This window comes from Myxocyprinus asiaticus, chromosome 44 (genome assembly GCF_019703515.2).
Source record: "Myxocyprinus asiaticus isolate MX2 ecotype Aquarium Trade chromosome 44, UBuf_Myxa_2, whole genome shotgun sequence".
NCBI lineage: Eukaryota > Metazoa > Chordata > Actinopteri > Cypriniformes > Catostomidae > Myxocyprinus > Myxocyprinus asiaticus.
The window spans coordinates 17342304-17369970 of NC_059387.1; the positions used below are offsets into that span (position 1 = coordinate 17342304).

Consider the following 27667-nt stretch of genomic DNA (forward strand, 5'->3'; position numbering starts at 1 on the left):
GTTACTGACTTTGAGTAATCTAACGAAATACGTTACAAATGACATTTTACAGCATGTATTCTGTAATCTGTAGTGGAATACATTTCAAAAGTAACCCTCCCAACCCTGTATTTAAGTTAGGGCTATATAAAAGTTGGTAAATCTTCAACTAGAAAACAGTAGAGGGAGACATTGAGCAGCATTTGGTGTTTTATCTGGGTTCATCCAGTTTATTGGGCAGTTTACATACACAGGATGCTAATTGGAATGTGTACACTTTGTTAGGAAGGGTAGATTTGGCTGCCCAGCAGAGACAGCCAAATAAGAAAAAGTTTGGAAACAGACTTCAACTGAGAAACAGAGATTCTGAATGGAAAAAACCAAGAAGCAACTGCACTGTACAGCAAATGTCTTTCCTTTGAATTACAAATCTGAATATTTGGTGAGGTTGACGTTTCCCAAAGCTTTTCATGGATAAATAATGAAAAAAATTAAACCATAAATAAAAGTACTGTTATAAATAATTATAAAACACCTGGTAAATATTTACTTTAATCCACTGTCTCAATGACCAACACTGCATTTCTGAATCCCTGGGTGTCTAGTAGAACTTATTTAAATATTTTCCCCTATTTTAAGTTTATATGAATCATTTCATGTACCATGATTATAAAACAAATTCAGAGGTCTTCATATAGGTAAGTTATGTCTTAGCAGTCCATACAGTATATTTTTAGCAAAACATACAGAAAAGTTAAATGTAGAGGAGTAGCCATGACTTTACTCTATGTGTTAAATAAATGAGTGTTTTGTGGCAAGCTCCAGCTGGCTTGGGGAATACCGTGGCATTTCATTTGTGGTGAGTCATGGTCTCTTTGCACAGCTATACATTCTGATGGCTGCATTCAAGAGCCTGTGCCAGTGACCCAGAAGACTAGCCACAAACTCTGGTTCATTGCTGTTTAAAAAGTGGTAGGTCAAATTGAGGTAAGGCATTAAGTGAAAAGTAAAGGTGTACAAAAAATTATTATAATACGAAGAATAAGAATTGTTTCTGGTTAAGAAGCACAAATAAAGACAGCAGAGTGAAGCTAAACATGAATTAGAGTTTGAGAGTCTGGATAAAATTGTATGCATGTGGTTGTGGAGTATAATGGAGAGTGAGAGGACATTGATGTGAAGTGTAAGTTCTGCGAAATGTAGTAAATGAGGGAGAACGTGTCTCATGCTGTACTCTGCTGTGTGAAAATAATGTGAATTTCATCATCACCGATAAACAGTAGAACAAAAGTTTTTGACCATATACACAGTAGCCTACAATGATTGTTGGGACCATATATGGGGTGGTTTGATTTGAGTAACAAAAATACCCTTAAAATCAAACACATTACAATGAACTCCAAGCTCAACAATATGCAAAATAATATAAATAAATAAATAAATAAATAAATAAAACAAGTGGCAAAAATGAATAATATGACATTCTGAAAGTGTACCGAATCTTGTGGCCAATGTGTGTATAGATCATGCACAAAGGAAGTTTCACTGGATAATATGTGCTTCTTTTATCACTCACAAACACTGTACACACAGTAGTGCTTCAACCTCTCTGACACACATCAACACAAGCAATTGGAAATATTATGTCTTTGAATCCAGGTAAAAACTGGTGAGTTGACTAAAACACGGGAGGTGTGGTTTAGAAAGAAATTCGACACTGTAAAAGAAGTTCAGTTTGCATTTAAAGAGAGATGTCCGGCTGCATTCTGTCCCACATTGTTGAAACCAACTCTACTGGGCACGCTGCTGATCCAGAAACTGCACTATGTGCATTTTTTCAGATGTTTGCATTGTGGTTTATGGATGAGACGTTGATGCAAACAACACAGCACGTGCAGTGCTTAATACTGAAACTTACAGCAAGTCAGCAGAACACCGGCATTATCAGCTGAGTGTAAGTGTACGTGAAGACTCGCTTTTGTTGCCCGTTCGCTGGATACAGTATAAGGTAATTATCAACATTCAAACGTGTAACTAGGATTAAAAATAGGCACTTCCTTTTTCAACACAAGTTTGAATGTGTTGGCACCGTTTTACGAATGATCGTGCAGTGACGAATCATTCGTTTTTGAATGATGCTTTAATTAATCCGAGGCTGATAAGTGTAAACTTTTGGATCAATATTTAATTAATGTAACTGAAGGCACAAATAATAGTTTAATGACATCTGGCTGAACTTGGTCACAGTGCCTGTCAAATATGATCAGAAAATATGTTATCTTATACATTGCCTATAGTCATATCATAAACCTTAATGTCTTAATTTCCATTAGGCTGCATTGCAAACCAGTGTAATATGTAACATTTCAAATATAGTTCAACTAAAAATGTTAATTCTCTTATTATTTACTCAGCCTGTCGTCTCTAACTCGTATGACTTTCTTGCTTCAGTGGAACACAAATGAAAATATTTTAATGAAGATGTGTTGTCAGTTTGTCCATACAATGCAAGTGAATGTTGACCAAAATTTAAAAGCACATAAAGGCACCATAAAGGTAATCAATAAGAATCCAGTGTTTTAATTAATGTCTTCTGAAGCAATCTAATCGGTTTTGGGTGAGAATAGACCAAAATGTAACACTTTTTTGACTGTACATCTTGCCATTGCAGTCTCTAGGCACAATCATTATTTCAAGTTCAATTGCACTTCCTATTGCTTTACACATGCGCAGAGCACTACATGGTGTTAGGAAGTTGATGTCCAGATTTATAGTGAAAAAGAAGTTACAATTTGGTCTGTTCCTTACCAAAAGCGATTGGATCGCTTCAGAAGACATGGATTAAACCACTGGAGTTTTATGGATTACCCTTATGCTGCCTTTATGTCCTTTTTGGAGATTGAAAATTTGGTCGCCAGTCACTTGCATTGTTTGGACAAACAGACATCACATCTCCATTCAAATGTCTTTGGTGTTCCACGTAAGAAAGAAAGTCAAAGAAGTTTGAGACGACAGAAGGGTGAGTAAATGAAGATAGAATTATAATTTTTCTGTGAACTATTACTTTAACAGAATGTGTGCTTATATGTGTTACATGATGTCTAGGGGGTCACTGATATTAGAGGCCATTCACACTGAACTCGTGTTTGCACCACGCCACATTTAGGCTCTGTGACAAGTTAAAAAGAACTTTAACTGTTAAAACCTGTCTCGAAACACCTGTGTTCTGCTCAGTTGGTGGCGCTGTGTCTAGCTTTATTGTGAACAGCTGCTTTTGCGTTTTTGGCCGTTGTATCAGGTCAGGTTGAGCGTCCTGTGTATACACCCCCTTAACAATAAAAAATTGTATTAGTAAAGTTGTTGGTTGGTTGGATGGATGGATGGATTTTTAGAATTTTCTGCATTTTTGTCTTTCTTTTCTAGCCAACCACTACACTCTGTCTCATCCTCTATCCTGTTATTACTCTCCTCCTCCTTTCTTAGCTTTGTTACCTTGAAGTCAAACTCCTTCATTTCTCAACATAGCCTGAAGACCCTCAAACGTCATCGTTAGGGTCACCTCTTCAAGTCCAGAACTCATCCACTATGATGAGTCACTTACCCTCTGCATTACTCAGGGGGCTCTCTCTCTTGCTGGTGACCCAGAGTGTGTTTGCCATGGTGCTATTGAACGCCACTGATCTGGGAATTCTTTTGGAGAAATACTTGGATGATGATGGAGACAGGGTGGTGGAGAGACAGCGAGGCAAGAGGGCCATCACTGCCAGTGACATGCAGGCAATCCTGGACCTACACAACAAACTAAGAGGACAGGTCTACCCACACGCTTCAAATATGGAATACATGGTAAGACAAGTCTACTCAAAAATGAATGCTACAAGTGATCAAATCATATACTGTAAAAAGGATTGGAAGTGATCAGATACAGGGGAGTCATTTCATGATATAAAGTAAGAAGACGCTGCTCAAATAGTAGTACAGCTTGACTGAATTTACTGCTTGGCTTTAAACTTTGATTTGAAAGGCATGGTTATTTTGTGATGTCTTTGCTCAAGCACTGCCAACTTTCAATGGATTGTTTAGTTTTGTTAAGACACAGTAATTCGAGCTAGCGGGACCACACACTTGCAGGCAACAAGTTAGTAATTTTACTTTAGTCTTCATGTAAAAACAATCCTCAAAGAAGGCATTACAGAGGAAATAACCTGACATTTATTGTTTTGTCTGAAAGATCAATGTCAATATGAAAAGTAAATTGCAATTCTCATTATTACTCCTGTCAGTCTGTGAAACTGACAAAGAACCCCTTCAGTGAGAGGTTGACTCATGGATATAAAAAGCAGATTGTCTTTATCTGTGGTACTGTCAGAGGTGGGTAGAGTAGCCAAAAACTGTACTCAAGTAAAAGTACAATTTCTTTAAAAAAAATAATTACTTTCTTCCATGCAACACAATAAGGAGATATTAGACAGAATGTTAGCCTGAGTCACCATTTACTATCAGTGTATGTGTTTATATATATATATATATATATATTATATTGAAAGTGAATGGTGACCGAGACTGTCAGTCCTTAACATTCTGTCTAATTTATTTTGTGTTCCACAGAATACAAAGAGTCACATGGGTTTGGAACAACATGAGGGTAGGGAAATGATGATGTAATATTAAATTATGGCTGAGCTATCACTTTAAAGGGATAGTTCACCCAAAAATGAAAATTCTCTCATCATTTACTCAACCTCATGCCATCCCAGATATGCATGACTTACTTTCTTCTGCAGAACACAAATGAAGATTTTTAGAAGAATATTTCAGCTCTTTAGGTCAGTACAATGCAAGTGAATGGGTGCCAAAATTGTGATGCTCTAAAAAGTACATAAAGGAATCATAAAAGTAATCCATACAACTCCAGTAGTTAAATCCATATCTTCAGAAGTGATATGATAGGTGTGGGTGAGAAACAGATCAATATTTAAGTAATTTTTTGCTAGAAGAAGAATGTGAAAAGTGAAGATATTGATTAAACCACTGGAGTCAAATGGATTACTTTTATGCCGACTTATGTGATTTTTTTTTTTAGCTTTAAAATGTTGGCACCCATTCGCTTGCATTATATGGATCAAAAGAGCTGAGAAATTCTAAAAATCTTAATTTGTGTTCAGCAGATGAAAGACAGTCATATACATCTGTGATGGCATAAGGGTGAGTAAATGATGAGAGAACTTTCATTTTTGGGTGAACCATCCATTTAAGGGCTCTTGTCAGATCTGGATGAATTTGTCAATAAGAAGAGAGGTTTGGAAACCTTTCTAGTAATTATTATGGTGAAAACATGAACAATGTCCCACAGGGACATTATATATAATGCTGAAATATAAACCAAAGCAAGATCATGCTTTATTAATGCCTACTTTCGCTATTTCAATGCTTTTAAAGTCCTGCGTGGATTCTTATTTAAGTGTAGTTACAGTTTTCAGTGTCAAAAGAATTTAGATAATTAGTTCTGTACAGCAGTACCACCGCTCTCTAAACGCTGTGTACGCAGCATGCGTAGGGCACCAACTCCGGTCACGGAACACTCGCTGTGTCTGAAACCGCCCCCCTATCCACTATATAGTGCACTATTTCGGGTGTCTGCCATTTTGTAAGAGTGTCTGAATTCTGAGTGAGCCAGTCGTCACCTAGTTTTGTACACTCAAATTTACCCACAATGCCCTCTAATTTCGAGTGTACATTTGATGTACCAAGGACTGTTAATTGCCCATAATCCATCGCAGGGGAAGACGTACGAGCTGGGAGTTTATTGCTTCCTTCACTCCTGCGATGTTTTATTTCATGCTGAATGTATTAAATTACTTTTTGACAAATCATTACTTGATTAAAATAACATATAGAGAGGCAAAACATACAGATACCTTTTAATATTTTTTTTATTTATATTTATACAGAATTTTGCCATTTAAGATGAATTCTTTATTTAATAAATATTTCACTGATGTGATATTATTTTAACTCAGGAGACTGCACACAGTGGAAATGATAATTCTGTGGATGATTTAAATATTCGGTTATAACATGTAGGTTATGATAACTTGGTCGGATGAGGGCGCGATGCGCCCAGAAACGCTACCCAGCCTGAATTGGAGTTTAAGATACTAAAGTATAACAAATAAATACAATAATGTACATTTGATAAAATGTGTTTACTCTTTATATAAACATACACTGGCGGCCAAATGTTTGGATTAATGTACAGATTTTGCTGTTTCAGAATGAAATTTGTACTTTAATTCACCAAAGTGGCATTCAACTGATCACAAAGTATAGTCAGAACATTACTGATGTAAAAAACCGCACCATCACTATTTGAAAAAAGTCATTTTTGTTCAAACCTAGACAGGCCCCATTTCCAGCTGCCATCACTCCAAAACCTTATCCTTGAGTAATCATGCTAAATTGCTAATTTGGTACTAGAAAATCACTTGCCATTATATCAAACACAGCTGAAAGCTATTTGTTAAATGAAGCTTAACATTGTCTTTGTGTTTGTTTGTGTGTTACCACATTATGCAATAGACTGGCATGTCTTAAGGTCAATATTAGGTCAAAAATGGCACAAAAAAAAGAAACAACTTTCTCTAGAAACTTGTCAGTCAATCATTGTTTTGAGGAATGAAAGCTATACAATGCTTGAAATTTCCAAAAAACTGAAGATTTCATACAAAGGTGTAAAATACAGTCTTCAAAGACAAAGGACAACTGGCTCTAACAAGGACAGAAAGAGATGTGGAAGGCCCAGATGTGCAACTAAACAAGAGGATAAGTACATCAGAGTCTCTAGTTTGAGAAATAGATTCCTCACATGTCCTCAGCTGACAGCTTCATTGAATTCTACCTGCTCAACACCAGTTTCATGTACAACAGTAAAGAGAAGACTCAGGGGTGCAGGCCTTATGGGAAGAATTGCAAAGAAAAAGCCACTTTTGAAATAGAAAAACAAAAAGAAAGGTTAGAGTGGGCAAAGAAACACAGATATTGGACCACAGATAATTGGAAAAGAGTGTTATGGATCTTAACCCCATTGAGCTTTTGTGGGATCAGCTAGATTGTAAGGTGTGTGAGAAGTGCCCGTCAAGACAGCCACATCTCTGGCAAGTGCTTCAGGAAGCATGGGGTGAAATGTCACCTGAGTATCTGGACAAACTAACAGCTAGAATGCCAAGGATCTGCAAAGCTGTCATTGCTGCACATGGAGGATTTTTTGATGATAAATCTTTGAAGTAGTTTGAGAAGTTCTGAAATTTCTTTTCAAATTGTAATTGTAATTTTTTAACGTTATTAATGTCCTGACTATACATTGTGATCAGTTGAATGCCACTTTGGTGAATAAAAGTACCAGTTTCTTCCCATAAGAGCAAAATCTGTACATTATTCCAAACTTTTGGCCACCAGTGTTTATATTAAAAATGACAAACATAATAAAGATTTAATGTATTAATATATTATTTAATAAGAATAACAAGTAAGGCCCAAGTATTTTAAAAGTTCATATGTGATGTTGTTTCTGTGACAGCCCCAGAGCTCCAACACTCAGTGTATATGTCAGCGTCCGAATTCACTCACTCATTTCACTCACTCACTGCTGAGATATAGTGCACTCATTGCCATTCAATATATAGGAAATAGTGAATGAGTGAACGATTTCAGACACAGCCACTCTCTTCGCCATATGATTGCCTCACGCCCGCACATCTCTCATGCGCGCCCCTCGCTTTGCATGCACAGAAATGCTGTCTGTTCGAGCTCCAGTTGTCAGTCACGTGAACGGCAGAGCAAAAGGCATTTACACTTAACTTGGATGTTTACATGGATTTATACTTTTAATCAGCCCAAAGTGGCTGTGATAGTTTCCAAAACCCACCCAAATATATTGCTGCAGATTTAAAAATGTACACTTAAAAACTGATGTCATAAGAGCCCATATTTACTGAATCACCCTGAAAATGACCACCACATTACACAGAAAAGCCCGCGTTATCATTAGAGCCAAAACTTACTTCAGCATGCTGCCTTAAATTGGAGCTGCAAATTTAATCTTGAAATATCTGCTTGACTTGGTGTTAAATGAAGGCGTTGCATGACAAAACTATTCTTTTTTCACTGTGCAGAGCGAAGAAAGTGCTTGACGTTGTTTGAAGAGCTTGATGCTGCAGCAGTGATGGACTCGGCTTGAGTGACAGTCTGTGACAGCGCGCACAGCTGTGTGAACTTCCACTGTCGTAAAAGTCCCATTCAATAATCTCTCAATAAATTACGCATTAATTCAAATTAAACCCAGTAATGTAACAACAGGAACACCACCCATTGTAAAGAAGTAAAAGTACATTTTTTTCATTAGAAATTTAAAAGTACCCACTTTTAAACCTACACTAAAAGTACATTTCTTTCCAAAAAGTTACTCAAGTAAATGTAATGGAGTAAATGTAGCATGTTACTACCCACCTCTGGGTATTGTAAAACAAATACAGTTAATTAAAACTTCAGAAGGAGGACTCCTGCATGCTTAGTCAGACTGGCTCAGCATCAAACCCTTTAGCTCCGAAGAAGTATTAAGGTTTTGTGTGTTTTTTTTAAAAGAAACATGCATTGATGGTCTATCCTTATAAAAATGCAGACATACTACAATCTTATCATCACTAAGGGTATGTTTGGAAGTGCATACGATCATACTACTCTTACTATTGCTGCAGTATACAGTATGCATACTGTGCATGCATTATGCTAATGTTCTATATGCATAGAATAACCAGATGATATACTACATTTGCCAGTATGAGCAGTATTCAACAAAGCCTACTATGTGAAATACTATATCTCATAAAGCAAAGTGCTGGACTTGCTTATGGCTGAGTTAGGAATGACATACTACCATACTACTCAGTAAGAATAGTCTGATAGTATGCCATTCTGAACACAAAAGGAAAAATGTTAATAAATAGTGTAGTCTGTCTTTTTAATACAATGCCAGTTCATAGAGACTCACTTTAAAGTTTAAAAAAGGACCTAAAAGTATCATAAAGTAGCCAATATGCCTTATTTGCCATATTCCAAGTCTGCTGAAGGCACACATCAGCTTTTGTAAAGAAACATCCTGAAATTTAAGTAACTTTTCAATGAAAATCTTGACAACTGTTGCGCGATGATGGGTGTTCACATGAGAACTTGCTTTGATTTGTTAACATCCCTTTATTCCCTCATTTGATCTGACTGCCAAATGTTCAGACAATTTTACACAAAATGTGATTAAAAATGCAAAATTACTGTTTTTTTATTTTTTATTTTTTTATTTTTTTTGAAGATGATCATTGAATGGCACTTCCTGAATTGTAACATGATGAGGTTATGTGAGAACAGTGTAGCACTAAAAACATTTATCATGGAATAGTGCCTATTATTGAATTTACTATTAAAAAAAATTTGGCAATGTACAGAATGTACTGCGCAGTATTCAGTAAGCTGCTGTTCCATTCCATTACCCTGTGACCCAATTTATATTGCAGTTTTTCCACAAAGACAGGAAATGGCTTAAGAGATGCCTTGCAGGCCGGTGTTCACTGGGTGTCAGGATTGGAGTTTGGGCAGCACAGCAGAGTAAAAGTAATAGAAAAGGTGTGATGGATGTGGAGACATGGAATGTGATGATGCGCTGTTCCAGCCCTCCACAACCTCTTACAATAACGGAACAAAAACAGCAGAATTTCCGACTGCAGTGTGCAATCAACAGACCCTTATTTCAACAGCCACTCATTCATGTTCCCACACTTTTTCAGTCTGTTGCTGTAGAGCCCCTCCACTGACTAATACTTTCTCTGTGATTCTTTTCCCATTCAGCAGAAAAAATCAACTCCTGAGGGATGCTGGAAATTTTTAACTTTCTTGGAATGCAACCAGATGACAAAAAACTTTCAGCTAATGAGGTGTCAAATTAAGTAAACAATAGTGTGTGAAGGAGTGTGAGTGTCTGCACTGACGGGTCATGTTTTCCTTTACCGGGCCTGTCTAAGTGCAGTCGGATTCTTTGGGGCCTCTCCTGTCGAGAACGCTGTGCAAACAGAATGAGTTTACTTTTTTTTTTTTTTCAGTTTGCAGATTTTTCTCTGGAAATGTGCAAATCTATGCAATTGGTACTGGCTGGAGTTCCGCTTTGGAATTCCAGCAAATGTTATTTTTTCTAATAATTTGGTCTACTGAACAATCTGTTTGGGTTTTTACCAATTAACGTATCTATTCATGTGCATTTTCTGTTTCCTTTACATAGGAGTGTTTGTTATATTCATGATTTTGTACACCATAACACTTGAGGTGTTATAGACCAGTAGACATCAGCTGGTGTGTTACAGGTCTGTTCTGGTCATGGACAGAAGGGAAAAACAATGCTAAATGCAAATAATAAAATGCAGCTAACCATATAATTTTGCATTTAGGAAAGCAAAATAAATAGGCTTATCACATTTTAAAAGGGAGGAGAAAGTGCTTCCCATATCTTCTGTTGCTGACGTCAAAGGTTGTGCATCCAATCAAACTCTACGGTACTTTAGCACAAATTGATCTGTCACTTGGTAGAAGCCAGTCAAACTAGGTAGATGCCAACATGGGCTGGTTGTGTGACGTGCCCTTGTCTTCAAAAACCATGAACAAAACTACACAAGTTAAAAGAAAATATGACTCAAAATAGTAAAATCAATGTCAAATCTGGGTCCTGAAACAAAACCTGTTGAGAGCACTGATATAGACAACTCTCAAACTTTCATCATGATAACTCTGCAGTTTAAAGGCCCACTTTGATGATTGACTTTGCAAACCAACCAGACATCTTGTTGGCAGGTGCTCACTTCAAGGATTTATGTCTTCTTTATTCTGGGGGCACAGCAGCTATTTTGGGTGCCTTACTGGACCAGATTTACCGCTGGACTGTGCTTTGGGACTTCCCAGGGAAAAAGTATAAAATGTATGGGTAGTGACAGGGCAGACAACTTCCCCGTCAACCCCCTCGCAGTTCTGGCTCTGATTTCTCTCCAACTTTGAGTTCTGTGTGTTTTCCATTCAAGGTGAATGTGGCATTTTGCAAGCACACATTTTGTTGAAGGAGTACTCAAGTGAGCTAAAATGGATGGTTTGTACAAAAATTAAAATGTTATCATTATTTAGTCCAAACTAGGGACGTGCTATGGTGGTCGACTAATCGACTAGTCGTCCAATAGCTGACTAGTCGAATAGTGGGGTTGACTGCTAACATTAATATTTTTAGCGATGTGGTTTTATTGGGAGACACAATTCTCAAATAAACTTAAAGACGCATCTTCTTAGAGAGGGTTTTTGCAAGATTATGGCTTTCTGTGCTTAAAAGTGAATAATAGTCAGCACAGTAAAACCTTCTACAAGAAGTTTTGGCTCTTTAATGTTTTAAGATTAGTCCATTTATGCACCGCTGCTGTTTTAGCCATCAAAGTGCTGCATCAACAATACATTACAAGACGTTCACTGTCGGACGTTAAATCTTCTGCTGTGAGTAATGTCCCCATACTTGTGAGGTGTTTTGTAGAGAATAAAGTCTTTTGCTGATTTTGTCTGACATTGCTTATATAAATAGTTCAAGTAAAAAAAAAGGTTTAATCTGCTTGATTTCATGAACTAGATGTGTACCCGCATCATTATCTTGCTGTTCTGCACTTTTGAATGCACATTGAGGATCACCCTGAGACTCCCAAGTGCTCTGGTTACATTGAAGTGTGTCATTCTGCGTTCAGAATGCACATGAGGAGATTTGTGCCACTCTGTATTGGTGCCTTTTTATTATATTGTAGCATTCTCTATCTGATGAAGCACCAGGCATTTTCGGAATTACTCAGGCTCTTTTATTATTCAAAGTTTCCCAACTTGAATACAGAAACTGAATATCCGGGTTACTGTTAAGGCCATAACCCATGCCAACAAACACAGTTCTTCCATATTGAGACCCCAGAACTGAAAAAAAGAGCAGGTAAAACAGTCCACTCATCCGCCCAATCAGCCACATGTTTTTTAATCGGCTACCAATCAGTGAACATGTCAATCTCAATAAACTTACAGAACTCTAACACTTAAAGGAGCATAAACTCCTTCATTTCAAATGACATTACAATATTCTTGCAATAAAATGTTATAGTTATTATGCCTATATTTTTGTTGAATATCAGTTAGTTACTATGTTGAAGTGCTTCGCTTAGCGTCCGTATGTCCTTCTGAAACACATCTGATCAGGGCAGGGGCGGATTAACCACGGGGCCGATTGGGCCATTGCCCAGGGGCCTCTAAACCTAAGGGGCCTCAAGCTCTAAATCAGTTATTTATTTATTTTGAGATATCTATTATAAATCCACATAAATGTCAGCCTTATGTGAAATACCATTTGTTCGGCCGAAGTCCTGCATGCATTTATTGTTTAATGATAAAGCTTAAGATCCCTTAAAACCCTAAATATGTGTACAGTAACCGTTTGTAATATCTGGTTAACCGCGAAAGTTCATGAACGGTTATTCTTTTATTTGTCGGGAGTCGACTCGGGAATAAAGAACATTTATTGCCATGGTGTGTCAAACACAAACTCAGATTAGCAGGGAATAAAGTACACAGTGAGCTATGAGCCTAAACAGCACATTTAAGTCAAACAAAAATAATCTCTGTCTCTGCCTGTAACATAGTTGACCAATTCTTAATCAATGGAAAATGCGTAATTCTGCCTGGGCAGGTTCATTTTCCATGAGGCAGCCAACGCTACGGTTTATAGGACTTCTTTGGGACGCATTTTTTTTTAAATGATTCAGCATTTAACTTGTGTAAGTATTGTCTGCACACTAGAGCAAAAGTGAAAAAAAAAAAAACATTGTCTCACCGTTTATCAAGCGCTGAAACTTTGCCAGGTGAAAAACAATCTGGAATCATGTGTAACAGTCAAAATAAGTCCTCTTTACAATCTAAACTTCATCAGAATGTCGATTTGTGACACCTGCACTGATAAAGCTTGATGCAGCACAACAAATGGTGAAACAGAACACAGGTGTCTCAAGATGCATTTATAAATATTAAAGTTCTTTTAACTTAACAGTGTCTACAAAATGCGACGGTCCGGCACAACGAATTGTAAAACAGAAGGCAGGTGTCTTGAGATGCATTAATAAATACTGAAGCTCTTTTAAACTTAACAGTGTCTAAAAATGCGACGGTCCTGCGTGGTAAGCTGAAAAAGGTGAGTTGTGGCGCAACGATCAAAGATGTCTGTCCAGTGTGTTTACGTAGAAAAACAGCGCAGATGCACTCGTGAACAGGCCATAACTCGTCCTATAGACTTCTTGAAAAACTGACCCAAACCTGGCCCAAAACCTGAAGGTTTGTCAGGTACCGTCGGACTCGGATCAGGTTGAAGACCTCTAAACACGTGCAGAATAACCAAATAGTGATTTTGGTATTTGAATACAAGCGCCGTGCATATCCCTATTAATAACGCATGATTTTAGATCGGTTTATAATTAAAAAGTACATATGATTGGCCGTGTAAGCCATTGCTCCAAACCTTTCTTTCGTCTATTTGAAAAATCAAGTTTTCTCTCAGTTCTTAATCTGTCCTTGGATCGGGGTCAGGTGAACATAACAGAGCCAAATTATACATTATTATCCTTAACAGCGACTAGTTACAGTAACTAGTTGTTCAAACAACCGACCGACTAGATGATTATTGAAATTGGTAGCTTTGCACATCTCTGTTCCAAACCTGTATGACTTTCTTTATACTATGAAAGACAAAACAAGATGTTTCACTTATAAATCATCTTTCTTTTTTTCATCCAATGAAAGTGAATGGTGACTGAGGCTGTCAGTCCCTAAAATTCTCCCTAACATCTCCATTTTTGTTCAACGGAAGAAAGAAAGTCATATGGGTTTGGAAGAAATTGAGTGTGAGGAAACGCAGACAAAATGTTAATTTTCAGGAGAAACATACTTTTATTCAGTGAAAACTGTCAAGTCTTATTTACTACAATGGCAATTAATATTTATGCTGTCTTAGCAGTATTTCACTGAACCAGACCCTTTCTTATGCATCACACTAGTCCAAAAGCACAACACATATACAAATACAAAGGATTAAGGATTAAACAGATTTGTTTTTATAATGCTCTACTTGCCCACCCATGTCCATTTGAACCTCAGCCCAGTTTCTTTATTTCTGCTAGGTGTGGGACACTGAACTGGAGCAGAGTGCTGAGGAATGGGCCGAAACCTGCTTGTGGGAGCATGGCCCAGCTGGCCTGCTGCCTCAGATTGGACAGAACCTGGGAGTGCACTGGGGAAGGTTTGAAATTGAACTAAAAATACAAATTAATTGTATTGATTTCCAAATAATAACTGGACGCCACTTGCAATGTGATGAGGTCACATGCGTGAAACGCATAGTGTGGAATGATGCCTATTGTTTCCCATATTATTATTCAAGTAGGCAGTAAACAGTGTATTCTGTGCAGAATTTAGTAAGTAGAAAGCTAATAGTCCATTTCACACATATCCAGTGTGATAACTTAATGTCTATACTGCTAGAATTCAGCTTTATTAAAGTTAGTTAGTTCACTCAAAATGAAAATTCTCTGATCATTTATTCTCCCTCATGCCATCTCAGATGTGTATGACTTTCTTTCTTCTGCAGATCACAAACAAAGATTTTTAGAAGAATATCTCAGCTCTGCAGGTCCATTCAGTGCAAGTGAATTGTGGTCAGAACTTTGAAGCTCAAAAAAGCATACAAAGGCAGCATAAAAGTAATCCATTCGAATGCCGTGGTTAAATCCATGTCTTCAGAATCTATATGATAGGTGTGGGTGAGAAGCATATCAATATGTAAGTCCTTTTTTACAATAAATGTCCACTTTCACATACTTCTTCTTTTGTTTTTGGTGATTTACATTCTTCTTGCAACCTGCTGGGTAGGGAGGAAAATTTATAGTAAAAAAGGACTTAAATATTTTTCTGTTTCTTACCCACACGTATCATATCTCTCCAGAAGACATGAAAATACTTTTATGCTGCCTTTATGTCCTTTTTTGGAGCTTTAAAGTTCTGGCCACCATTCACTTGCATTGAATGGACCTATAGAGCTGAAATATTCTTTGTTTGTGTTCTGCAGAAGAAAGAAAGTCATACACAGCTGGGATGGCATGAGGGTGAGTAAATGATGAGAGAATTTTCATTGTGAGCTTCCTTTAATACACACGTCTTTAAACTACTGAATTGCTCTTTTTACATGGACTGCATTAATCTGACTTTCGTTATTATTAATGATGCTGTTCGGATGTTCACCTCAGGTATCGTCCACCTACCTCTCATGTTCAAGCCTGGTATGATGAGGTCAAAGACTACTCTTTTCCATACCCCCAGGAATGTAATCCTAACTGCCCTTTTATGTGCAGTGGCCCAGTCTGTACCCACTACACTCAGGTAGATTTAGTGAAATATTACTTATGGAACAGTGTACATATGGAACATCCCTCATAAGCATATCACGTGAGAATTTATGTTCAAGCACATCGATGGTTTTGAAGACCAGTGACAGAATTTTTAAAACAATCCTAAAATTTTGGAGACCCATTTTATGACTCATAAAACTGGTGTAATGTGTGATTTTGTTCTGTTTAGACCCACCCTCATATCATTCCAAACCTGTATGCTGTTATATTTTTAGTAAAACAAAAAAGGAGAATTTTTAAAGAATCTTCACTTCGTTCTTTGCCATCCCATGAAAGTACATAGTGACCATGGTGTCATGTTTAAAAAATAACAAAAAGACACATGTAACTCATATACAGTTGTGCTCAAAAGTTTGAAACAACCACACCGTCTTTTTTCAGAGCAGCCTGTATTTCTCCTGAGGTTACCTGTGGGGTTTTCCTTGTATCCCGAACAATTCTTCTGGCAGTTGTGGCTGAAATCTTTCTTGGTCTACCTGACCTTGGCTTGGTATCAAGAGATCCCCAAATTTTCCCCTTCTTAATAAGTGATTGAACAGTACTGACTGGCATTTTCAAGGCTTTGGATATATTTTTATATCCTTTTCCATCTTTATAAAGTTCCATTACCTTGTTACGCAGGTCTTTTGACAGTTCTTTTCTGCTCCCCATGGCTCAGTATCTAGCCTGCTCAGTGCATCCACATGAGAGCTAACAAACTCATTGACTATTTATACACAGACACTAATTGCAATTTAAAAAACTGCAGGTGTGGGAAATTAACCTTTAATTGCCATTTAAACCTGTGTGTGTCACCATGTGTGTCTGTAACAAGGCCAAACATTCAAGGGTATGTAAACTTTTGATCAGGGCCATTTGGGTGATTTCTGTTATTATGATTTAAAAAGGAGCCAAACAACTATGTGATAATAAATGGCTTCATATGATCACTATCCTTAAATAAAAGTTTTTTTGCATGATCAGTCATATTTTCCAAATCAATGCCAAAATTTCAAAATTTCTTCCAGGGTATGCAAACTTTTGAGCACAACTGTACTACAGTATATTCCAAATTTGTGTGAACATGGACAGTGACAACTTTGGCGGAAGGGAAGATTATCAAATAATAATAGCTTAAATTTTGGTCTTTTCATCACACAAAGTTATCGAATGGCTTCTAAAAACTTGGATTATTGCAGTTGGTGATGTGGTCACCAAGAACCCTCTTTGTATTAAAAAGAGGGATAACCCATGCACAAAGTTTATAACATTCTTGAATATAAAGCATTTTCTGTGTACCTGATTGATCATGCCAAAAATCATTATAGAACTGAATGCAGATTCCATATAAGCAGTTATATTTGACTGATTATTTTGCTTCCTTACTGATTTCAGCTTGTTTGGGCGACTAGTAGTCGAATCGGCTGTGCGATCAATGTGTGCTACAACATGAATGTCTGGGGCCAGATCTGGGCAAAAGCGGTTTATCTCGTGTGCAACTACTCACCAAAGTGAGTTATCTTGATATTATTCATTATTCTTAATTTATTTTTAAATACTGCACTCTTTCTCTGTCAGTTGTGCTATGATAGGTGACAAGCTCTTCAGTTTTTCTCTTTTCTGTGTGTTTTGACCATGTTAGAGGTAACTGGTGGGGATATGCCCCATATAAACATGGCTCCCCTTGCTCTGCCTGTCCACCCAGCTATGGAGGAGTGTGCAAAGAAAACCTCTGTTATAAAGGTTTGTTTTTAAATTTGTGTAACACAAAATGTTATGAATCTAATCTGCTAAGATAGCTTTTACTCAAGCAGTTTCCAACATGGTCCGTACAGTATTTTAATGTGTTTAATAATTTATACAACAGTTAGTCTCGGTCCTCCAGTCTGATTGGACAAGCAGAATTTCAAGATTTCAACAGGATTGGAACACTTCACTGTTTGCTTGGTGACATGCAAAGATTGATCTTGTTTAGCATTGTTTGGAACTTTTTTCATTTCACCATTTCAAAATAACTGGCCATATTGTGTTTATAATGTAAGCTACCCAATATTAACTGTTGTATAAAAGACCAAATATCTTGATGAATAACATCAGTTTTTGCAAAGTACCATACTGTATAAACTAGATCAGCTAAAATGGAATACACAATAAGGGACATTCCTTTAGAACCATTAGCTGTTAAAGGAATAGTTCACCCAAAATTGAAAATTCTCTCATCATTTACTCACCCGCATGCCATCCCAGATGTGTATGACTTTCTTCTGCAGAACACAAATTATGATTTTAAGAAGTATTTCAGCTCTGTAGGTCCATACAATGCAAGTGAATGGGTGCCAAAATGTTGATGCTCCAAAAAGCACATAAAGGCAATCATAAAAGTAATCCATATGACTCCATTGTTTTAATCAATATTTTCAGAAGTGGTATGATAGATGTGGGTGAGAAACAGATCAATATTGAAGTCCTTTTTTGCTTGAAATTCTTCTCCCTGCCCAGTAGGGCCGATATGCATAAAGAAAGTGAATCACCAAAAACACAAGAAGAAGAATGTGAAAGTGATCTTTTTCTCACCCACACCTATCATGTCGCTTCTTGAGATATTGATTTAACCACTGGAGTGTTATGGATTACTTTTATGCTGACTTGTATGATTTTTGGAGCTTCAGAATTTTGGCACCCATTCACTTGCATTGTATGGACCTACAGAGCTGAGAAATTCTTCTAAAAATCTTCATTTGATTTCAGAAGATGAAAGAAAGTCATACACATCTGGGATATCATGAGGGTGTGTAAATGGTGAGAGAATTTTCATTTTTGGGTGAACTATCCCTTTTAGCTGCATGTTATTTATCAGTAACAAGACATTATAGTCCCCTTCATTTCACTCTCAGGTGATGGAACAAATAGACAAAGCCCACGTGAGGAAACAGAAGAAAGAAACTCTGTAGAACCTGAGGCACCTCATAGCCCTGGACCCCGTTTACGGGCCCCAAGTCCAACCAGACGCCCAAACCCAGTTGTGAGCAAAGAGCAGATGTGTAAGCTGTGGATTTCTGATAATGCTTTTCAGCTTAATAGTGACACCACTTTCTAAAATAATAGCTGTCCTTGAAAACCAATTTCTCTTTTATCTACAAATTTATTTTCTGAAACTGCCTGTGCCCAATTACATTAGTTGCAGATGAAAGTGCTTGCCCCCAAACTGAAACAAACTTGTTTCTGTTTCTCAGATAGTTTTGATTTTCAGCAGGCATAGATCTGTCAATTCCATTGCCTGCCATGGCAGAGTTATTTTTTTCGAACATGTATTTAATACTGCAAGTCTCTTTGTGCAGCAGGGAAGTTTTTTTGTTCTCATAATGGTGATCTTCCTGCTGAGAATGTTTGCTTTGGGGACGTTGAATACTTGCGGGTTTTAAATTGCTTCCATTGCTGAAATGGGGGTTTTGACTGAAAGCTGAGATCTCCTGCTGGAATTCCTCAGCTTGATTTTATAGAATTGCAGAAACAGAGCTGTGCAATACCTGACTGGTCCTTTCCATAACTCTGCTAAAATATACAGCATGTCTAAACATTGCAATATACCTGATCTTGCTGAACCACCTGTGTCGGATTTCTTTTTTTTTTTGTTTTTGTTTTTTTGTGCAGCCCAGATTGTGATGTGCGACACAAAGCTGAGAGACCAGTGTAAAGGCACTACATGTAATAGGTGAGGTGAAAGCATTAATTTTTAAATAATATACATAAAAGGTCAGAAGGCATAGTTTTCATGATTACAAATTATGACAAAATAATGTGTTCCTGTAGCTCATCTTATAAAGCAGCCCATTTGCACACAGTGAAATAGGTCATTCCCTGGAAACACACATCCTCATAAAATGTATAACATTAAAATTGCTTTTGATAAAAGCACAGAGAGTCTTTTTTTTTTTTTTTTTTTTAAGAATTTTAATCAAGACAACCTTTAATTAATATATTTAAACAAATTATGTTTCTCCATAAATAATCATTAAAAATAAATATAAGGGGCACCTTTAGTCCCATTGTACCCAATTTTTATTTGATCTGTATGCCATTCTTTCCAGTAAAACAGAATTTTTGCCTTTACCAAAATAATGTTTTGCCTCTGTAAAGGTACGAGTGTCCTGCTGGTTGTTTAGGCAGCATGGCAAAAGTGGTTGGAACAGTGTATTATGATATGGTAAGAAGTCTACAAATAAAGTATTAACAAAGTAACTTAAAGGAATAGTTCACCCAAATTAAATTCTGTTATTGTTTAATCTCCCTCATGTCTTTCCAAACCCATATGACTTTATTTTTTCTGTGGAAGACAAAAGTAGAAGTTTTTGAAGAACTGTTTTGCAGCTCTTGCCATAAAATGACAGTTAATTGTGACCAGGCCTGTTGAGCTCCAAAAAACATTGAAAAGCACCAAAAAAGTTAGTCCATATGACTTTGTGTGAGAAATAGACTGAAATCTAAATCATTATTCACTGATAATTTTCACCTCTGCCAAAGCTCACATCAAGCCTGTGTTTACATCCAGATTCAAAAATGCTGCATTGGTTACTACATGCAAGAACCAATAAGGTTTTGGCATCAGTGACGTCAATACGCCATTATCTGGATATGGATGCGGGCTGATTCAGTTGGAGTGAAGAAGATTATCAGTGAATAATGATTTAAATAATGATGAATACTTAAATATGGTATAAAGTATGTAAATATTAAATTAATTTTTATTTGTGGGTGTCCTATACCTTTGAAGTATTTTTTCAGTCGATCATGTTGTGATTATCTTCATGCTCTTCAAGTCTTAATGCTGAGATTATCTTTGTTCTTTAGCAATCCAGCATTTGCCGGGCAGGTATTCATTATGGCGTCATTGACAATGATGGTGGTTGGATGGATGTCACAAGACAAGGCAGAAAGGAGTTCTTCATTAAATCATACAAAAATGGAGTCCAGTCTCTTGGGTAATCAATCTGTTAATGAATGACATTCAGACACATCAGAGACAACTCAATCTAACAGAATGAAAATGTTACAGGAAGTACCAGAGTGCCAATGCTTTCACAGTATCAAAAGTGACAGGTAAGTTTTAAATACAAGTTTTTCCAGTTAAATATACAATACGTGCCTTCTGTTGCTTTAATGTTCAATTTAATCATCTTTACTTTGCAGTAAAAGTTATAACATGTGTGACTACAGTTTCTGTGTTATGTCCTTACCAAAAGTCTGGAAGACACTGTCCAAGGTAAGCTGAATTTAAATATGATGTAATGGAAAAAAAGATAGACATTAAGACAAGTCAAAATAGTTACAGAGTTTTCGTCCTGGCAACTGGAGAAAAAAAAAGTATGGGTTTCCATAATGAACCAAACCTCCATTTGAAATGCCCCTGTTACCACTTTTGAAACAATTTTGAAATGAAACTTGGCACAAACTGTTGGAACTCTTAACCGAGTGACAGTGTCTAAAATATAAAGACAAACTGACCTGTCTTATCTTCCTGCAAGAATTTACTGTCCTCAGAACTGCATGCAAGAAAATCCCCACCTTTCCAGAGTCATTGGCACTACAATTTATTCAGATGTAAGCTTTTTCTTTTATCTTAAAACAAACAGAATGCTGTACCACCAGAGTATGTTTTTCATTTGTATTTATTTATTTATTTTGTTCAGAAATCTAGTATATGCTGGTCAGCAATTCATGCTGGTGTCTTAAACAACGAGTTAGGTGGTTACATTGATGTGATGCCAACCAACAACAGGAAGCTGTACATTTCCTCTTACCAGAATGGCATATTATCAGAAAGGTACAGTATGGTCACTTTTGTTGTCTGCTAGGCTAAATGCTAAATCATTTGGTCTCTTCAGCTTTTAACCCCCAAACTGGCCCATGTGCACCTGGTGTAAGGCAGAGTATGGGGTAGCCTGTCTCTCCCTAAGCCTCTAAAATCACAGGCCTATACTGACAAAGCTGATTAGAGCAGAGCTGTACCAGCACAACAGTGGTTCCACTCCACGTGTGGTAAAGCCAAAGAATAAAAATCACTTTGTGTGTTAGTATGTGTGCTTTCTGCAAAATCATTTGGTGAATGGATGAATGCTATAATTATGCTAATTTAAAATGCCTTGTAATAACATAAAGTCAGCCTCCCCATCCCATCAAATAACCACAAAAGGTTTTTCCTAATTTTGTAAAATATCCTCTTACACTAAATACGCTTTTTTCGCAAACGCAGGTTTCCATGAGCGCAATAATGCTTAAGGGTTTGAAAACATTGCTTATTTAACTTCTGAATTCTTTTGCAGCCTGCAGAACCCCGTGGGAGGCAAGGCATTCAGAGTGTTTGCCGTTATTTGAGTGTGTGCTGAAACCGTTGGTCACTCATCAACTGTTGATTAGGCTGTAATCGTGCCCATTGTGAGGGCTGTTCTGCTTTAAACCAGCCTATATTTCCTTTCACACAAATGTTGACTGAACTAAGTATTTGCTGTATAGACGGAGAGCCCCTCCAATGCATCAAGTTGATTAGCCATTGTCTTGCCTAAAAAGCATGTAATTAGAGGATCTTTCAGGGAATATGGTGTCTGTATTGCAGAGAAAATTACTTAAGAGGTTTTAATCTTTTATTATATTCACTAAGCACATTTCAGCGAGTGTTACAGCATATCTATGACATCTTCTAGTTTCATTACATGCTGAATATGCATCTAGTTCTCACTCATTTATAATTTTCTTCATTTGTCCACTAGGCCTATGTATTTATTTTTACCATTTTGTTGCTTTAGAGCAATAAAGGACTGCTGATAATGTTTTTATTTTTAAATGTTTGAGTTTAGTTTTTGAGATTTTGCTGATTATTGTGATGATAATAAAGAATGTGGAAATAATCCTGCAGGGCAGGAACAAAAGATTGTATGAAACTTTGAGCTCATTTAACATTCTGTAAATAGCTTGTTGTAAATAGCCTGTTCATAGTGTTAATTGAATGAGGTGCTGTATTCGTGTTTGTATTGTAATTAATTAGCATAAAAACGAATGCATTGTCATTGAATGATTTAGTAGGTTGGTAAAAGCAAGCATTTGTTCATAATACAAACATTTGAGGTGCTTTTCATTTGTAAAATGTTTTGAAAGTCTGTATTTCCTTAGTGTATGCATATGATTGTACATATTATTTTTCCTACCTCATATTGTCTAAACATTTTACATTAAATTTAAGTAATCAGTCCCAGTGTCTCTTATGCATTCCTAACTGAAAATATAGTGTGTGTTAAACCCACTTTTTAAACCAAATTACTTTTTCCACTTTTTGGAAATATGTTTAGAAAACATGCGAGTGGCACAATGCATTTACCAGAGAAATGATTGAGGCCATATGTCTGTAATGAAAACCAGATGCAATCATTCTTAGTGTTTACTGGTCTCTCACCCTTAGGGTAACAGCTAAAGCAATTCCCTTATGCATTATTGAATAATTTTATAGAGCAACACACTTCCACATCACTTTCATTCATTTAAGTTGATGCTGTAGATCTGTTAAATTTTGGAGAACATTAAATGTCTTCTAAGTAAGAAGAATGGCCAAAAATGATACAATCCGAACTACTAAGGTAAAGCAAGGCTCTGTTAAAACACCTGCCATTTCGGGCATCTCAAGTCTTTTTTTAAATAGCTTGTGTATTAGCTACTGTACATATCATAAGTCTATATTTTTCAATACTGCCTGTCTTAACCATCATGTTTTCACTGAGGTCTGAGAGAAAGAAATATATGATTGGTTGATACTTCTTGACTTTTCTAAATATTATGAGAACTGATTATCATCAAAACTTGATAACACGCATCAATTGCCCTTCATAAAAAGTTAAATTACTTATGTTTCTCAGAGACCTCAGAAATAAAACGAGTAAAAATCGAGTTAATTTCAAAGGTATTTGGTGTACACACTTTAGAGCTACAATGTATATTTGTCACATTGCTAAAAAGTGCATGAATGCTTTGTGCCAAAACAGAGGGATATGGCTTCAGTAATATCTGCCCATTGGGTTTTCATTTGGTCAGATGAACTTATTGGAAGATTTTGAAGGGAATATAAAATGTTAATTTTTTTTTAACTACAACCCCAATTCTGAAAAAGTTGGGACAGTATGAAAAGTGCTACTAAAAACAAAAAGGAGTTATTTGTAAAGTATATTCACCCTTTGCTATATTGAAATCATTACAACTACACATTATATGATGTTTTTCCTTTTAATTGTTTTTTGAAAATGTACAGTAATTTCAAATCAGATGATTGCAACATGCTCCAAAAAAGTTGGGACAGTCGAGTGTTTACCACTGGGTAACATCACCATTTCTTCTTATAACACTTATTAAGCATTTGGGCACTGAAGAAAATGTACAGTAATTTCAAATCAGATGATTGCAACACACTCCAAACAAAGCTGGAGTGTGACGGGCAGATTAAGACTAATAATAATTTGACGAGTTAAGATAACAAGGCCATGTGAAACAGATGTTAAACAGGTGAGCAATCGTATCATAGTATATAAGGAGCCTCCAAAAACAGCCTAGTCCTTCAAGAGCAAGAATCATTCAAGACTTGTCAGTTTGCCAACAGATGCTTCAGCAAATAATCCAGCACTTTGAGAACAATGTTCCCCAAAGACAAATTGGAAGGATTTGGGGCATTTCACCCTCTACAGTGCACAATATAGTTAAAAGGTTCAAGGAATCTGGTCAAATCTCGGTGCGTAATGGGCAAGACGAAAGCCACTTCTGAATGCGCATGATCTCTGATCCCTCAGACATCACTGTCTTAAAAAATGGCATTCATCTGTAATGGATATCATGAACATGGGCTTGGGATTACTTTAGTAAACTTTTGTTAGTCAACACCATTCACCGCTGCATCCACAGATGCAAGTTAAGACTTTACTATGCAAAGTAAAGTCTTAACTGTTGAAGCCCTACATCAACACTGTCCAGAAGCGCTGCCGACTTCTCTGGGCTCAGTCTCATCTTAGATGGAAAGAAGAACAGTGGAACTGTGTTTTTTGGTCCAATGAGTCCACATTTCAAAAAGTTTTTGAAATGCCATCGTGTTCTCTGGGCCAAAGAGGAAAAGGACCATCCAAGCTGTTATTAGCGTCAGGTACAAAAGCCAGTGTCTGTATGGGCCAGAGGTGTGCCAGTGCCCATGGCATGGGTAACTTGCACATCTGTGAGAACACCATGAATGCAGACAGATATGTACAAATTTTGGAGCAACATATACTGCCATCCAGCACTGTCTTTTCCAGGGACGTCCCTGCATTTTCCAGCAGGACAAATTCAAACCACATACTGCCCGGATTTCAAGTGCATGGCTGTGTAAGCAGAGAGTGTGGGTGCTAGATTGGCCTGCCTGCAGTTCTGACCTGTCTCCAATTGAGAATCTGTGGCACATTATGAAGCACATCATACTGCAATGAAGACCCATACAATTGTGCAACTAAAGACCTACATAATGGATGAATGGGGAAAAATTCCACTTTCTAAACTTAACAAACTTGTGTCTTCAGTGCCCAAATGCTTAATAAGTGATATTAGAAGAAATGGTGATGTTACACAGTGATATTTACAAATCACTCCTTTTTGTTTTTATTAGTATTTTTCACACTGTCCCAACTTTTTCAGAATTGGGATTATACACTCACTAACATATACATTTAAGATTTATAAATTTCAATTTCATAACAAAATACCATCAAACTGAATTAAGTAATCTTTACAAAATAAAATATATAAAAAAATCAATAAAAAAAATATTTTAAGTTTTAAAAATGTAATTTAGTTTAAAATTACACAATTAAATTTTTTTAGCATATTATTTTTACATGTCATCATTGGGGTCTCAACAAATCATCTGTACAGAACATAATGGTTAAGACAGTTCAGACCCTTTACTAGATACTTTTTGCAAGTATTTGTTTTTTGTTTTCCCCAATCTCATGTTCTGCCTTGAAAGTATTTATTATCTATGTCCAAAACATCACTCTCCTTCCAGGTTCTGTTCAGCCTGGATGCCTGCAGTCCAGAAACTCAACTCTAGAGTGATTACCGGCCAGCAAGCTGATGTCTGACATCATAACAAAACCTTTGCTTATACAGAGTAATGCAGGGTGACTTCAGCTGTCACAGTAATATATTTCTATAATATTGAGAGCTGCTAACGTGGAACAACATGATTTTAGCACCTCGGTAAATAACTATGCCTGTTAATGGAAGTTAGGTGCCTTTCAAAGGAAATTACCCAATGATGCAATAAAGTAAGAAATGGAAATATTAATGTTAGGCCTACTACTGCTTTATGCTCCTACAACATAATTGGCAAAATGTAAAAAAACAGAAGGAAATACCACCCTATATAAGGAAAAGTGAAAATATATAAATGCAACTTATAAAGCATAAAACTGTGCTCAACTGTTCTTTTTCAGCTAAGTGACTAAGAGGGCACAAAGAACAACATTGTGAGCATGTCAGAAAATTCCTGGCTTCTTTCACTGCTGAAGCTGGACCTGATAGAGCGCAGCTGTAGTTTCTTCTTGTCATTTACACATATTCTGTACGATTTTGCTAGTGCCATTAAATGCAGAGCTATGACATGCATTCAAACATTGGTTCAGAAGTGGTGAGAACAAACAAATGACAACTCCTCTATGGTTTGTTTAGTGATACTGATACTGGCACTATTACTGATACTGGCACTATACTGAGACAATTGAACACATATTTGTTAAATTTTAATTTGGGTCAATCCACATTTTGAATTTCATCATGCTATTTGAATACTGTTGACATTTGTGATATTTTCCTTTTTTTCCTTAGATATTTTCTTTCTTTCTTTCTTTCTTTCTTTCTTTCTTTCTTTTATAAAAAGACATTGTTTGTGGCCATTTTCCAAAGTACCATTATCCACACAAGTTCAGTTTGGGCTTTGACAAGTGCCCTATACTGTCAGTAAGAGGGATTTAGGAACCTGAGCTCTCTCTTATAGAGAAGGCCTCTTTGTGCAGTGACCTTTCAAATCACAACTTCTGAAACAGTGACAGGACAGGCCAGATGAACAGACTGCACCAATCTGCTGCCCTTAAGGTGTTGGGATTCAAACATTAAACTGCCATGTTCACAAGGAAATGTCTTCTTTAGCAAGCACAATGGTACAACTTAGAATAATAACGAATAATGTTAAAATAACACTTTGTAGCACGCCAAACTCATAGTTCTCCTCTTATAAGCCCAAACAGAAGGTTGCATAAAATACAAAGCAGTTCATATGTACCTTTAGAAAAAAAAGTGGACTAAAGTGTCTTTCAACAGCATGGCAGTAAAGGTTCACAAAGGACAAATAGATTTGTGCATTTATGCGTTTGTGCATATGATGAAAGACAAACTCTACAGACTGAAGTTACACTTGTGTTTTCTAAGAGTCATTTGAAATAACAATCAACCGTAATCTTCTTTGCTGCAGTGTGATGATCTAAAAGCAATATATATTCACCACCTGGCACACTTTGTCAGTAAAGCCAAGAAATTGTAAGACTTTTCACTTTTAATCCTTTGGAACACATGCACCAATTGTATTCATTCATATATTTTGTATATTTACATGCTGCATTACCTAAATTATTCAGTCTGGCTCCCACAAAGTTGTTGACCATGAATTGAAAAATTATGGTCACCAAAGGCAATGTCTGCCTTTCTACAGCCATCTTTTCCTTGGCATCGGAATTGAACTTACAGATGAAGGAAAATGCTAAAAATATGACACACAAATTAAAAAACTTTTGAGTGGAAAGAGCTTTTTACTTCAAATGAGTTGCCAAATGAGTCCTAATAGTAGAGCTCTTTCTTTGTTTTTTCAGACATAGAGCCCATACAAATACAAGACAGTGATTTTAAATATCCTTTAATTACTATCTGGCTTTCTTTCTGGGATACTGAAACAATGTCTGCTTGTGTCCATGAACACCACTTTGGATTAATGTGGAACTTGCACGTGTATGTGTTTTTGAATTAGAGATTTGATTTATTAAGTCTGACACATTAACAGGACTAATAATGTCTCACTCTCAGCATAATCAGGATCCCATTTGTAT

The 27667-nt window shown here is 36.6% G+C and overlaps 1 protein-coding gene across 5 annotated transcripts; it reads left to right on the forward strand.

Annotated features, from left to right (window-relative positions):
• The first annotated feature begins 1740 nt into the window (after positions 1-1740).
• LOC127434308 (cysteine-rich secretory protein LCCL domain-containing 1-like) lies at positions 1741-22749 on the forward strand. Of its 5 annotated transcripts, none has more exons than XM_051686956.1 (15): positions 1741-1987; positions 3403-3825; positions 14250-14368; positions 15372-15504; positions 16908-17023; positions 17155-17255; positions 18407-18553; positions 19164-19224; positions 19650-19716; positions 20361-20491; positions 20566-20609; positions 20700-20772; positions 21035-21110; positions 21200-21333; positions 21833-22749. In XM_051686956.1, exons 2-15 carry the CDS (start codon positions 3565-3567, stop codon positions 21882-21884), a joined length of 1515 nt encoding a protein of 504 aa, XP_051542916.1. In that variant the 5' UTR covers positions 1741-1987; positions 3403-3564; the 3' UTR covers positions 21885-22749. The 5 variants fall into 5 exon arrangements, with proteins under 5 accessions (XP_051542916.1, XP_051542915.1, XP_051542917.1 ...); XM_051686955.1 differs by having other exon boundaries at positions 3463-3825; XM_051686957.1 differs by having other exon boundaries at positions 3463-3825; positions 20727-20772.
• Positions 22750-27667: the final 4918 nt, after the last annotated feature.

Bases quoted from the DNA above. Each gene is read 5' to 3' on its own strand.
- LOC127434308 (XM_051686956.1), top strand. From the start codon at position 3,565: ATGATGAGTCACTTACCCTCTGCATTACTCAGGGGGCTCTCTCTCTTG. The intron at 15,505-16,907 runs GTAGATTTAGTG...TACTGATTTCAG, and splicing joins TCTGTACCCACTACACTCAG to CTTGTTTGGGCGACTAGTAG. The intron at 21,111-21,199 runs GTAAGCTTTTTC...TATTTTGTTCAG, and splicing joins GCACTACAATTTATTCAGAT to AAATCTAGTATATGCTGGTC.